Source organism: Eschrichtius robustus, chromosome 5 (genome assembly GCF_028021215.1).
Source record: "Eschrichtius robustus isolate mEscRob2 chromosome 5, mEscRob2.pri, whole genome shotgun sequence".
NCBI classification, from domain to species: Eukaryota; Metazoa; Chordata; class Mammalia; order Artiodactyla; family Eschrichtiidae; genus Eschrichtius; species Eschrichtius robustus.
In genome coordinates, this window is record NC_090828.1 from 59561280 (window position 1) to 59576150 (window position 14871).

Genomic DNA, 14871 nt, shown 5'->3' on the forward strand with positions numbered 1-14871 from the left:
GCTTTTAAGTTTCATTAGGTCCCATTTGTTTATTTCTGTTTTTATTTTCAGTACTCTAGGAGATGGGCCAAAGAAGATCTTGCTGTGATTTATGTCAGAGAGTGTTTTTCCTGTGTTTTCCTCTAAGAGTTTTATAGTGTCTGGTCTTATATTTAGGTCTATAATCCATTTTGAGTTTATTTTTGTGTATGGTGTTAGGGCGTGTTCTAATTTCATTCTTTTACATGTAGCTGTCCTGTTTTCCCAGTGCCACTTATTGAAGAGACTGTCTTTTCTCCATTGTATATTCTTGCCTTCTTTGTCATAGATGAGTTGACCATAGGTGTGTGGGTTTATCTCTGGGCTTTCTATCTTGTTCCATTGATCTATATTTCTGTTTTTGTGCCAGTACCATACTGTCCTGATTACTGTACCTTTGTAGTATAGTCTGAAGTCAGGAAGCCTGATTCCTCCAGCTCCGTTTTTCTTTCTCAAGATTGTTTTGGCTATTCGGAGTCTTTTGTGTTACCATACAAATTGTAAAAATATGGAATGCTTCATGAATTTGTGTGTCATCCTTGCACAGGGGCTATGCTAATTTTCTCTCTATTCTTCCAATTTTAGTATATGTGCTGCCAAAGCTAGCACTCATGTATTGTTTTCTTTTTTTTTTTTTTTTAAATTAGTTTTCTGAGTTGAAAGAACCTCTTAGTTTCACATAGGAAATGATGTTATATCATTATCGATATAAAGAAAGATGTTTGGCTATGCTGACAGAGTGATGTAACTTCCTGCCATATCCACTCTTCCTCACCATTGCATGCTCATTTTGTTTCCCAGTCTGGTTTATAATAAAACTCATTGAAAATAGAAACTCTCTCATAACTTATGCACCTCCTTCCACAATGATTGTGGTTGTGGCCATTATAGATTTCTAGTAAGGATTGACTTTAAAACTTAAGTTTATGAGTAATAATTTCATTGTACCTACAGATAGGCATAATTTCATTCCCTTAGGACCTACATTTTGCATTCCCATAGTACCTACAAATATGCGTAATTGATAACAGGCTGTAAAAAAGACGTTTAAGGCATTAGAATTTGTTCTATTCTGAGTTGACCATTGATTTATTGACTATTTGAACAATTATAACTGAAGTTTCAGATTGTTTTATGACTCAGCTTGCTCAAAAGAAATTGGCTTTCTTAATGAATTTTAAAAAGCAAGCTCTCATGGTGGCTTTATTCTCTCTTTGGCTTAATCTCTGATATTTAGAATAAAATAGATTGTTTTAAAAGAATAATCCACAACAAGGAGCAATGATTATGTTCCACAAACAGATGATTTTTTACTTTTACATAGTATTTATTCATTTTACCTTAGAGAGAGGCTCAGATCTCATGCTATCTTTTTGGGCCAGTGGGCTGCTTCTCATCTGTATTTGTTTTCTTCTTTAGATATTAGGATCAAGGAAGAAGAACCTGATCCTGAAGAGTGGCAGCTCAGTGGTGATTCTACATTGAATACCAATGATCTAACACACTTAAGAGTACAGGTGGTAGATGAAGAAGGGGACCAACAACATCAAGAAGGAAAAAGACTTCGAAGGGTAGCTTGCACCTGTCCCAACTGTAAAGAAGGTGGTGGGAGGTATGCACACATGAAACATACTTTTCTTTTTAGACTGTTAATATCATCACCCTAATTTTTGAAATGCTGCATGCCATGTCACTTAACTGAGGGAAATTATTCATTACATGATCATCTTGTGTGTTTGTCTGTATGAGTGTGGCAGAAAAAGTTAGAGAACAAAATATGTGAAATCAAATTTTCAGTTCTAAATGCCTTTTTAAAAAAAACTAAAATTACTTAGTTTACTTTAAAAAAAAAAAAAAAGTATAGTAAGATGCCATTTAACAGGCCCATATTGGATATTAGTCTGTTTGCAAACCAGCAGTGGATTTGCCTAAATACTGATTTAAAAGTTGATTCTTCTGTACAGTAGAAACTAACACAACATTGTAAAGCAACTATACGCCAATAAAAATAAATTTTTAAAAAAAGTTGATTCTTAGCCTGAGAATAGCAGTTATGTAATATAAAATAAGTTCAGAAATTGTTAATAAAGCATAAGTATTTTCCATTTTCAACAGAAATGAATAATAAGCCTTAATAATGGAATTTTTAAAAAAGTGGAACTGTAATATTTCCATTCAGTGTTTTTAAAAATAAGCATTAAGAAATAATAACATGACAGGAATAAACTCAAAACAGATCAGTAATTATATTAAATGTGATGGATTAAGCTTAATAATTGAGAGATTGACTCTCAGATCATATTTAAAAGACATAAAGTCCAGCCTTATATTGATTATAAGGAACATCTCAAATTGGTGCAGGAATGTTGAAAATAAAGGGATAGAAAAGATTTATTAGGCAAATGTTAACAAAAAGGAAACTTGGACATGGTAAAATTAAGGTGAAAATATCAAATGGATAGATAGGGATATATTTCTTAATAATATGAAGTTTTCACCAAGAAGATTTAATAGCCGTGGTACCTTTTCCCCACAACTTTGAAATATATAGAGCAAAAACTGATAGAACTCTAAAGACATTATAACCATATCCTCTAGTCATAGTGAAAGACCTTAATATACCTCTCTCAGAAATGAACTATTTAAATAGACCAGAAAAAAAAAAACAACAACCCTGTTAATACAGTTAATAAACTTGATCTAATAGAGCCTCTCTGCCTTTGAGTTGAATTGTACATTGGCCAGCCCATTCACAATGATAGTAATGACTAGTAACTCTTAATACTGAGAGCCTACTGTGTTCTAGATGGTCTTATAAGTGAGGCATGGAGAGGTTGAATGATTCTTTACAGCATACACAGCTGGGATTTGGACCCAGTTTCTCACCAAGGCCTTAACCACTGCACTGTACTGCCTCCCAGGTGAATTTGCTTCTTCTGCATCTGATCCTTAGGCATTTGTATTTCCTACTGGTGATTATTCACTTGTTTGAAGTTTTACTTATTCTTTGAAATGTTTTGGTCAATTTAAGTTAGTGTGGAATTCTGATTAGACAACTTTTCTGAAATGTACTCTCATTTTTATGGGAACTTTCAAGATAAATTGTTCATGAAAGTCAAATCTAACTGAGGGTCAAGGCCTTGCGTGTGTTTTGCTTATTCTTTTCTTTAAATTGAAAATCTTTTAAAATTATTTTTATTAAATTAATACATGCTCATAAAAATTCAGAAATATAGAGGAGTTTTAAAAGAATACCAAACTTCTACCCTACTTCAAGATGACTATTGTAACATTTTTGTATATATCCTTCCAGACTTTACTCTCACTGTTTTACGTGTCTGTTTTTCTTTTGAAAATTTTTGTGATCATATTTCCAAGTGTACATAGAGCTTGTATCAATTTTTAATGACTATAGTATTCTATTGTATGGATGTGTAAGAATTTAACAACTTTTTTGGGAGTTTATTGTTGAAATTCTAATTCTTACACATATATCTTTGCACATCTGATTATTTCATCAGTATAAGTTGGCAGTGGTGGAATTGTTTTATCAAAGGGAATTGTCTGCTAGAAAGATTGTATCAATTTATACTCCATCAGTGGTGTATGAGAGTATCTGTTTTCCCACACCCTTGCCAACAATGGATTTTATAATTTTTAAAAACCTTTTAAAGTCTGAGAGATGAAAAGTAATACCTCACTATTGTCTTATTCAGTATATTTTTGTTACTTTATTAGATTGAACATTTTTTGTTGTGTTATTTTACCATTTCAGAATTTCTTTTGTGAATTATTTCTTTGTCTTTTGTGAATCTGTTAATTTGTCTGTCATATGTGCACATATTTTTTTCCAGTTTTACATTGTCTTTCAACTTTGTCAGTGGTTTGCAAAATGCATTTATTTACACAAGTAAAGAAAGTTCTCACTTAAAGTTTGCAAACTTTTTTTTAAGCAGAAAATTTTTAGTTGAGATCCATTATTGTCATGCTATTAAAAGTCTTCCTTAAACTGAGGATTATAAAAATACTCATATTTTTCCAGAACTTTTGTGAGTTCATTTTTAATAACTTATTCTAACAATTAAAATTGAAGTTCTTAAGAAAAAAAACTATTGTTTCTTAGAGCTCATTTGAACAAAATTCAACTAACATGTTCATGATAGGCACAATTGTATCATTGACAGTTGCTGCATCTAATTAATAGAAGCATAACATATAGTAAATCCTGTTCTGCAAAGGTGAGGTAGGTGGCACTTTAAACATTTTAGAATATTAGCCTTTCTTTCCGCAACAGTATTCTTTTAAAAAAATAATAGTATGTATAAAGTGGCATCTTTAGAGAACTAAATTTTATTCTTTTACCTTTTTGAGCAAGGTGTAAAATATAATTAAATATTTAAAAACTGTATTCATTTGGGCATTTAGCCAATATTTATTAAGCAGAACCAGACTTCAGAAACTTTATACTCTAGTGGAAGAGACAATTTTATAAAGTAAAATAAATTCTAAAGACGTTATTGTTATATAGGTTTTGTGTGCTTTAGACAACCTCAATCCATTTTTTAAAAAATGATAAGTTAATTTGCAAAATCTGTTTTCTTCCCTGTTAGCCTTTCAGTTTGTGTTCCGTTTCTCCTGTCCCAAGCAAAAGACTCGATTTACTTAACTTTTCTTAATTCCTCTACTCAGAATTTAGCTTTATTTATTGTGTCACTCTGTCTTTGCATTATTAAAATTTTGGGAGCAAGTTTAAGCAGTCAAGAAAATGAACTTAAAATTGTTAGTTTTTTAATAAGATCATGCAATAGGTATTAGGGGTGTAACTATATAAATCAAGAGGAAAACTTACGGTAATCTTTTACTACTTGAAGTTTGTTGATAAATTCACTTCAGTTCTCTTCCTTCACATCACATGCCGTAAATCCATATCTGGCATATCTAGATCTTATCTTGAGTAAAAAATTTTTTTTTAAATAAAAACTTGGACCTCGGTATTGGACTTTTTCCCTTATATTGTATATTTTTGTGTGCCCTGTCTCCATTTTTTTTTCTTAGTTGCCTGTCCCATTTTCAGACAACGAGTATGTCTTGTTTCCTTATATAATTCAATTGATGAAAACATCTTTCCCTGGATTTTTGGTTCTTTGGGAACTCATATTTGTTGCTGTAATTTGTTATAGTCTTGTGCTTTGTTCGTGCTCTCAAAGCTAAATTTTGCTAAGTTAGTAAAATAGCACTTTTGAATTTATAAAAGCACATTGATTCACCTGAGTGGTAGGATTAGAAGGGAGGCAAGTTATGAGTGTAGAGTGAACTGAATTGGGTTCTCTGTGAAATTGCTATGGTGAACACAATATGTAAAATCGGTTTGTACACCAATAGCCACAGACATTGCTCTTTTTCTTAGGGCCATTTAAGAATAAAACAAATTTAAGAAGCTAAATTAAATGGAAATGTTATTGGCTTTGGTTAAGACTTTGGCATTGCAGGTGAGCCAGCAAAACCTGTTTCACTCAACTCAGCTCTTTGAAGAGAGTTGTAGAAATTGGGGGTGGACTGGAGCAGAAACTAGAATTGTGTTAGATTATGACATCCTTGCCCTTGAGACAACAGCATGACTCCTCCTTGTCTTTACTTATGCTATTCCTCTGCCTGGAATGCCTTCCCTCCTTTCTATCTAAATCCTACCCACCTCCTCCACGAAGCCTTCTCTAACTACTGGAGCCCACATTGATGTCTCCCTGTTCAGAACACCTATGGCATCTAACAGCCAGCACTGCACCGTTTAGCACTGTTTGTCCTATGGCAATTTCACATGCTACTGAGTGTGAGTACATTAAAATATAAATGTGGGGAAATATGCATTTTTCCAGTAAAATTTGAAAAACAATAGGTATATTATATACAGGAGGATTCGCAGGCTTATGGAAGGTTTAACAGGCTATATCTAGACTGTGAGATTGTGGGAGGAGGGGGAAGTTGGGGGGGTCTTAAATGTACCTTCTTGTAATCTCAGAGAAACTGCAAAGTTTATATAATATGATTTTGACAGTTGATGAGTCTAAAGTGTCATGTTTTTTTATAAACTCATTTGTTTTTATTCAGTAACTAGCCTTTTTTTTTTTTTTTGAGGTTGAGTAAACATTTTCTATAGTGTTTAATATGATTTGAATATCAGTTCTGGAATCAAAAAAGTTTTCTTCTTGCTTAGGCTAAGATACCTGTGTTCACCCATCTAATAAGCACATATCTTCTAAACCCTGTTCTTGGTATCAAATACTGAAATGTAACAGATGTCAAATTTTGCAATGTGGAGACACTGCATTTTATTATCTCTCTGATTTATAATTTTGGGTATCTTTGCATGGTTAATAAGGGAATTTTAACTGTGAAGATAATTTTAATTTATTTCATGTAGTTCTAGGGATCTAAGACAACAGCTTTGTCTAGATTTTTTTCTCTGATTTTCTCCAAGTCAGTGTATATTCAGGATGCGGCCATACAAATATGGGAATAAATAATGCTTATATCATCTTAATTTAAAGTCTTCTTAAGGTGCCTTAATTGTACCTATGATTAGTTATGCATTTATTGTTGGTTTATTAGCTTTTAAATTAGCTGACATCATGACTCTGAATAGACCATTTAGTTTCCGGTACAACTAATTTAATTGGATTGGGCCTATGCATAGAATTTGGGAATGGTTCTGACCGAATAATAAATAACTTTACTATATATTCTTTATGTATAAAATGTTCTTTTAAATTATATATTTCTTGAGCATATTTACATTTGGACAACACTCACATTAGTTGTGGAGTAAAATGAATATGTAAAACTTACTAATTTTTCTTTAAATTAATTTTAAATGGTCTTGGTTTCTGATTGACCTCACGGTGATAATGTCTTCTATTTGAAATTCAACATGGGGAGTATGATATGAGTGATAATGTCCATTTGAATATTTTCATATAAGTATATATTATTCTGTGTGTGTTTTTTAGAGGTACCAATCTTGGGAAAAAGAAGCAACACATTTGTCATATACCAGGATGTGGTAAAGTCTATGGGAAGACCTCACATCTGAGAGCTCATCTGCGTTGGCATTCTGGGGAGCGCCCTTTTATTTGTAACTGGATGTTCTGTGGTAAAAGATTTACTCGAAGTGATGAATTACAGAGGCACAGAAGAACACATACAGGTTACTAATATTTACTTTTAACAGACAAAAGTTAATTGTAAGGCTACATACTACCTTGAATTTTTTTTTTTTTTTAAGCATACCTTACTGAACTGAATCTTTTAAAATAAGACCAATTACATCAAATTTCTATCTTCAGTAACACCAATGTCAAAACACTAATTCCAAACAAGCCAGTATGGCTTATCTTACAAAATAATGTTTTATTTTATGCAAACTTTGGTTAGCTTTTGTTTTCATATTATTCAGTGTCTTAAGCCACATTTATCTTATCATTGTTAATTACGTTAATGTTTTAAATTAGTTGTGTGCTTTTACTCTTGATCATTATCTTCTTCCTCCTCCTTAACACTGTAATAAAGAATAATTCCTTTTCCTCTGATAAATTCAGGCATTTCACCCTTTCTCTTGTTTTAATATGTGTGAGGTAAGCAAAAGATATTTCACTGAGGAATAACCAAGGCAGTGTTGATGTGAAGTCTCTTTCATTTAATTGTTTTAACACATAGTGTCATACGGTTGTTACATGAAATGGACCTAGGAATGACCCAAATTGAATTCTAACTTAATATAACATATACAGATAGTTTTCTTCTACTGCCATGTGATGATCAAGGTGTTCATCAGTCTATGCTCAATACTGAAGAATTGAAAAATATATAATGCATTTACAAAGTTTAGAGAGCTTAGAAGAAAGAACTATGGTGAAATGGTGGACAATATGGATTTTGAAGTCTCTTAGATCTAAATATATAAAATAACCCATGAAGTATGTAGTATTATGTTACATGCTCTACTTGTTTTAATTTTTGTCTCATCAGGTAGGTAGACAGATGAGCTTATTAACCTGTTTGAAACTGCAACAGACAATATAAGAAAGTAGATAAAGTGTGCTTGGAGGCAGAGATCATTATTGCCGGGATAGTAAGGTATTTTTGAGCATTGGGCTGGGGTAGACCTTAAGATGGCCCTATAATAGAATTTTCCTCAGTGGAATTTGATCAGCAGGATATAAAAAGAAATAATGTAAAAGGGAAAAAAGGTCTATGATCAAATAAGCGTAGGAAACAACTGTGTTAAAGAGGGTTACTATACAAGTACCTTCAAGGAATGCCTCTTAGGACCTTTAATAGAATGTTAATGAGCACTGTACTTCTCCAAGTCAGGGGAGGTAGTGGCAACCTCTCATTGTGCCATTTTGCCATGGAGTATGTCTCAGGACTAATGTTCCAAGAGAAGCTTTGGGAAATATACCTTCCCAGAAGAATAGAATATTATATGAATAGAAGAAGTGAGAGATCATTTGTCACGAGTGAAGATGAGATTTTATTTAACACATTTCTGTTACGTAGGATTGAACCACATTATAGAAGTCATTGGAAGTTAGGTAATGGAGAGTCTAAACTGTTTAGTTATCTGCAGGTTACTCTTGCATTCCCGTACCACTTAGTACAGTGATGAAGTTTTGTACTGTAATAAAATTTGGTATTTAAGGAAGATTTGTCTGGCATTGATTTGTTGGATTGAAAAGGGAGAGACTAGCGTGCCATTGTAACATAGTTCAGGCATGAGGTCTGATGAGGACCTACTGAGAGGAGAGGTACTGGAACAAGAGATAGGTAAGAAAGACATTTTGAAGAAAATAAATTAAGAAAATATTGGATTTGTTGATTGATTGAGTTCTCCCTAGATTCCTTGTAGGTTGGCCTGTTGCCTTATCTTCTACTAATTGTCTTACATAGTAGGTCTTCAAAATAATAGAAGTTCTGTCTGTCTTTTGTGTTTAAAAAAAGTATTTTATTTATGCCGGGAAATAAATTTAGGCATCATGGAGTCTTATTAACTTTTAACGTCATGATGTATTAGGCTTGCTCTTGATTATTCCAGCTGAAATCAGGTCAGCTGGCCATCTCCATTATTCTTGGGACTACTCAGTCTTTATTAGACTTCAAGCTTGTGTCTTGGCTTTAATCTAGAAGTACTCTGTGTAGTTACTTGAATTCACATTTAAGAGTTGAGTATCAGGGATCTGACATGTTAATAATACTTTAAATATAGCTTAAAACAGTGTATTTTTCTTTAGAGAAGTATGCTACAGATAGTCATTTTTAAGCTGGTATCTTGTAACAGATGTTTCAAAACTATTAGCATAGTTGAGGTATTAAATTCTTATCTGAATATCAGTGTATAATTTAATAAGTTTGAAGATTGCTTTTCATCCAGAAATAAAGGTGACAGATTTATTTTGAGGGAAAATATTCTATGAGAGAAATCTTGCAGGGACAGCTCATGAAACTAATATAGTTCTAATTGAACTCTGCTCCCTGTCCCTAACTGTCAGTGTTGGCTTATTTTCTTTCTCAGGGAATGATGAGTCCATTAATGTTAAGTTTAAAAGACTAAGTAACTTAATTTCTTCAACAGGTGAGAAGAAATTTGTTTGTCCAGAATGTTCAAAACGCTTTATGAGAAGTGATCACCTTGCCAAACATATTAAAACACATCAGAATAAAAAAGGTATTCATTCTAGCAGTACAGTGCTGGCATCTGTGGAAGCTGCACGAGATGATACTTTGATTACTGCAGGAGGAACAACACTTATCCTTGCAAATATTCAACAAGGTTCTGTTTCAGGGATAGGAACTGTTAATACTTCCACCACCAGCAATCAAGATATCCTTACCAACACTGAAATACCTTTACAGCTTGTCACAGTTTCTGGAAATGAGACAATGGAGTAAATATTACACAAATACTTATTCATTGTGGTTATTTTTATACAGTAGTGAGAAGAACATTGTTCCTAAGTTCTTAGATATCTTTTTATTGATGTGCAAAAATTTTTGGATTGACAGTAACTTGGTTATACATGACACTGAAATGCCTTACTTTGTATGATATTCCATAGTATATTAAAAATGGTAAAATTGCATGGGTTTTGTAGGTACTTTTGGAATCTAGAAGAAATGAAATTTTACCAAGTTATATAAAGAGAAAATTGAATTTAACAATGCGAATGGTAGTCTAACCAAATGCATCAATCCTGTGTGGTTTAGTGTAAAAATGAGAACATGTTGGTATTTATCTATTGTAAGATAAAAAAAAAAGTTGGTGGGTGAAAGAAATCATGTTATGATAAAAAAAATTTTTGTAATTTTCTTGATGACTGGAATTTTTATTATGCATAACTGACAAATCAAGTTTCCAAGCAAATGTTACATAGTGTAGGCTTTACTTAGCTTATCAATTTGTCATTTTGAAGCTAATTATTTTAATTAGGTTAACTATGTACAATATTTTAAGCATTACTCTTGTAAGATTTTGAAAACTACATTTTAACATGGAACTCTAGGGATAGTCACCTTTTAAATCCTGTTGAAAAGCCATGTTTAAGATTTAATTTGCCAAAATAATGTCTTGTTAATATTCTTTCAATAATGAAGTTGGGCAATATAACCAATGTTTAAAAAAGTTTAAAATGTATAGGTTGAGGCATTTGGGTGGTAAGAAAATGTTATAGTGAATTATCCCTTTTCTTGAGTATTGGAGGACCAAAAAAATAAGGTGTTATTGCGTCTTAGCAGTGATTTTTTTTTTTTTTTTTTTTTTTGAATCCAGTTTTGTTTCCAAAAACCACATGTCTGCCAGGGCCTTAAAAGCCATCATGTAAATTACCAGTAAAGTATAACATATGCAAACATAACAAAATCACTTCCATAGTGACGATACTCCAACCATATGGATATTAGTCATAGAGAACTAGAGGTTTTATGATATTTTTTTAAGTGTTTTTTTTTGTTTGTTTTATTTTTGGTCTAGGTAGTCAGTCTGCACTTAAATATCAACCATTTTCCTTTTTTGCTTTTTCCCTTAAAATTTATATGTATCCAGTACATTTAATTGAGAAATGTATGTTTTTTATTATGCTGTATTTTCTTTTTATTTTTTAATTATTGTTTATATTTTCAATTATTAAAAAATGTACAAAATAAAAGTTTCATTGCTGGTCTTGTAAGAGCTATACAATTTTCCAAAATGTATACCTATAACTGCAGCAGTTCACTTATTTCAAAAATTTGGGATTCTGTTCATTTGTTATTCTTAAGACCACCTCAAATTTAAAGGCTACCTTATTGTACGTTTAAAGTGTATTATAACAGTGTGGTAGTTAATAAAACACTATTTTTTTTTCTTTTGAGTTTGTTGTATTCCTATGCATTTAAAATAATTGCAGTGGTATGGGGTAAGAAAATCAGTGTGGTTTATTTTTCTTAGCATTTTATTTACAGATTCTTGATTTCAGATGCTGAGATTATTGTAAACAGGTATATTTATTTACTTAAAAAGGGAAGAGTAGAGGCTCTAGCAGATTACTGTTTTTTTTTGGCCTAAAAATGAACTTATTAAATAGAACTTTTGAAAAAAATCTTTTAGCCCACATTGATCCATTAGAATTTTATCAATCCATTTTGCAAACCTTGTTTTTCCTTTGTTTGTTTCCTGTTAAAGCAATGCAGGATATTTTGATTTATCAAAAACTTGAGTTTACATGAAGATTCTTGAAAATGATAGCATAAGACAAGCTTTGGTAACCATGGCAAGAGTTATTTGAAAGGGTTATGTTTTTGAATTTATATATGTCTAATCGTAAAGGCAGGGTAAGAGGGAAGGAAAAACTAACAGGATATTAATATGACTATTTTAGATATTTTAAAATAAAAAATCCAGTTACTTTCTACGTGTATACAGTGGGGTTAAAGATTTCCATTGTCTGTTTTCCAGGCCCAATCTGATACTGTCAGTAATATCTTTGAACGCATAGGACAACGCTAGATACACATATAAACACAAAGTTTTTCTCATGTGAGACTTAAGCTTGTGACGTGAAATAGGAAGTATTACTTGGAATCATAGAAATTAATGAATGTACATTTATTTTGAAGTTACATGGTTAGAATTTGAATCTTCAAACTCTTGTAAATAATTTCTGGAATTTAAAAAATTATTTAGGTTGTGTGAAGAGGATTATGTGAGGAGGTTGCTCACTTGAGCAAAAACACCTATTAAGTCAGGAGATTAAAAAACTTTTTAGAGTGCGATAGTAGAGCTGTTTTTAATATTGAAAATTTATAGTAAGCTTATAGAGCGTTTTTGATCCATGAGTTTCCAAGCAAATTTTATCAGTTCTTTGAACATGAATGCAATGAAGAAAGTAAGTAGTCTTAAATATTATTTAAATAAGTTTTTAGATTTTTTTGAGTGCCCACCTGGAATATACCTGTGAATTTTGGATCTTTACCTAACGAAGAAATGAAAGTTAGTGTTCAACCTCAACCAAGGTGATTTTAAATACTTCTTGATTTTTATTGAAAAAATGTTCAATATACTCTGGAAACTTAATATTTGAAGAATTACCCTGAAGTAATTTTTTTCTAGTTATAAAATCTATTAGTGTTGTGTATGGGTATAATATTTCTTAGTGTAAGTATATTCTTCAATAAGGTGTTCTTGGCAATTGCTTTATTTTTGTAAAGGCTAGAGTTAGTGCATATTCAGTATATTTACATACAAATAATTCCTGTTTATCAGAACATGCTCTTCTAGTGGACTAGGTGTCTATATACCTCAATTTAAAGAAAATAATCCTTAAGAAAATTTTATTTTCTGTTGATTGAGACTTAATGCCTTTGAAAAGTAATTAAATTACTTTATTAAATTAAAAGTAATTATTAAATTACTTTAATAAAGTTTTAAAGACATACACCTATTGCAAAAGGTCAGGTGCCCTGTAAGTAACTTTGGGCAAAATAATGAAGATGCTTAAGTTATTTCAGAATAGTGAAAATGCTTAAATAGTAAAAATACATGTACATGTAATTTGAAGGCATGTCAAACATATTTCATAGAAAATAGTTCTTAGCCAGTGTTGTTCATCAGAAAATGCTGGGGCCATTTAAAAATGTCCCCAGGCCTAGCTTCGTTCTTGACCTAAGTCTACATTTCTGGAGATGGAGAGTACACACACGTGACCCGTGAACGGCGGTGGGTTTGAACTGTGGGGTGTCTGCTTAAACGCGGCTGTTTTTCAGGGGTAAATACTGCAGTGCTGTACAGTCTGGTTGGTTGAGTTCACAGCTGTGGCTGAATCAGGCATGGTGAGGGCCATAAGTTATATGTGGATTAACCCCCATGTTCAGAGGTCAACTGTATGTATTTTTAACAGCTCCTCAAGTGGCTCTGATAAACACTCCTGGGTTAGAATCACTCTCAATAGAGCAAGCATTCCTTTAGTATCTTAATTGTAGTAAGGATCCTATTACTGACTTACTCATGATTCCAAAGGTTTTGTTTTATTAAAATTTATATTGTAGTCAATATTGTTTGAAATGTGGGGTTATTACTAGTAACATTTGGTTTTTAAATATTGTTGGTCATGCTCCCCTACTAGTAGACAATTTGGTTTTCAGTTTTAATTATGTTAAGTAGACAAGAATAGTTTTCAGTGTAAGAACAATTTGTTTTACTAAATAGTAGTTTTAAAACTTTTTGCCATGAGTGAGCAGTAAGTCTTTTGTAGTCTGATAATCAGCACAGAACACAATTGGTCGATATCTTGGGAACAAGATTTGATACTTTAGTGAAATCATGTTTTTTATTTAGTGTTGGAGACACAAAGATAATACTGACTTGGCCCCTTGTTCAGGCAGATTTGTATTATAATCAAATACATTGTAAATACATGCTAGTGGCAGATAAAAAGCGCTCTAGAAACGTAAAAGAGGGAGAATTCTGCATGGAGAAGTTGGGAAATTCAGGCAGAAGAAATGGCTCTAGCAAAGGAACAGTACGATTTTGCTATGGATGATAGGGGAAATTGTGAGAGATGGAGTGGGGACGTTTTGGAGGAGGGGCTGTCAAATTGAAAAGGAGATCAGGTTTTAATCTTTACCAGTGGTTCCTAATCTTTCTGGGATCATAGGTCTTAGAAAATGCACATTTAATTCATTGTAGTCTAATGTTAAAACTGTTCAAACACTACATGGGGATTCATTTGAGCAAAGGCCTGAACCTTGGAAAATAGCCACATTAAAGGAACTGGTGGAGAAAGGAGTCCTCAAGGAGGCTGACATAGAAACTGAGTGTCAAGATGGTGATGAACATCAAATGCAGTAGAGAGGTCAAGTTAGATGAAAAGAGAAAAGATTTTGGCAATAAGGAGTTGCCAACTGATCTTCGTTAGCAGTCGATGGGTCAAAAACTGAGGACACAGGGAAGAGGCTATGGAGACAGGAAGCATAGGATATTCTAAATTAAGTGGTGAAGAGAAGAAAGATGGGCAGATGTGTGGCTCAGTCAGGATTAAGAAAATTGTTGGAAAAATTTATGATTATATAAGTGATACTTATATTGATAAATATTGAGAAAATAAGAGTATGAAGGAATTTAAAAAACCTCTGAGCTACTCAGAGATAACTATTATTTCCTTCGAAAATGCATATCAAAGTTGGAGTTGAAATTTAGAAAAAGCTGCATGATTTGCTGTCACGTGACATGATTTATATCGGTTTTTTAAATTATATATTTAAGATACGTGATGTGCTGAAAAAGGAGTCTATTGCCTTTAGCCTTCCTCTCCCTACCCCCCCAGCTTT

General features: G+C 32.3%; 1 protein-coding gene and 1 non-coding gene across 2 annotated transcripts in view; one reads left to right on the top strand and one right to left on the bottom strand.

Moving 5' to 3' along the window:
* SP3 (Sp3 transcription factor) overlaps window positions 1-11160 on the top strand; it is a 60947-nt gene extending 49787 nt beyond the window's left edge. Inside the window, exons 5-7 of the mRNA XM_068544903.1 lie at window positions 1438-1630; window positions 7023-7219; window positions 9644-11160. Of these exons, the coding sequence (XP_068401004.1) occupies window positions 1438-1630; window positions 7023-7219; window positions 9644-9960 (707 nt within the window). The 3' untranslated portion in view covers window positions 9961-11160. The remainder of the gene's footprint in view (window positions 1-1437; window positions 1631-7022; window positions 7220-9643) is intronic.
* On the bottom strand, window positions 521-627 carry LOC137765572 (U6 spliceosomal RNA). The gene has a single exon (XR_011074218.1). It is a non-coding gene; the product is annotated as a U6 spliceosomal RNA (small nuclear RNA).
* Window positions 11161-14871: the final 3711 nt, after the last annotated feature.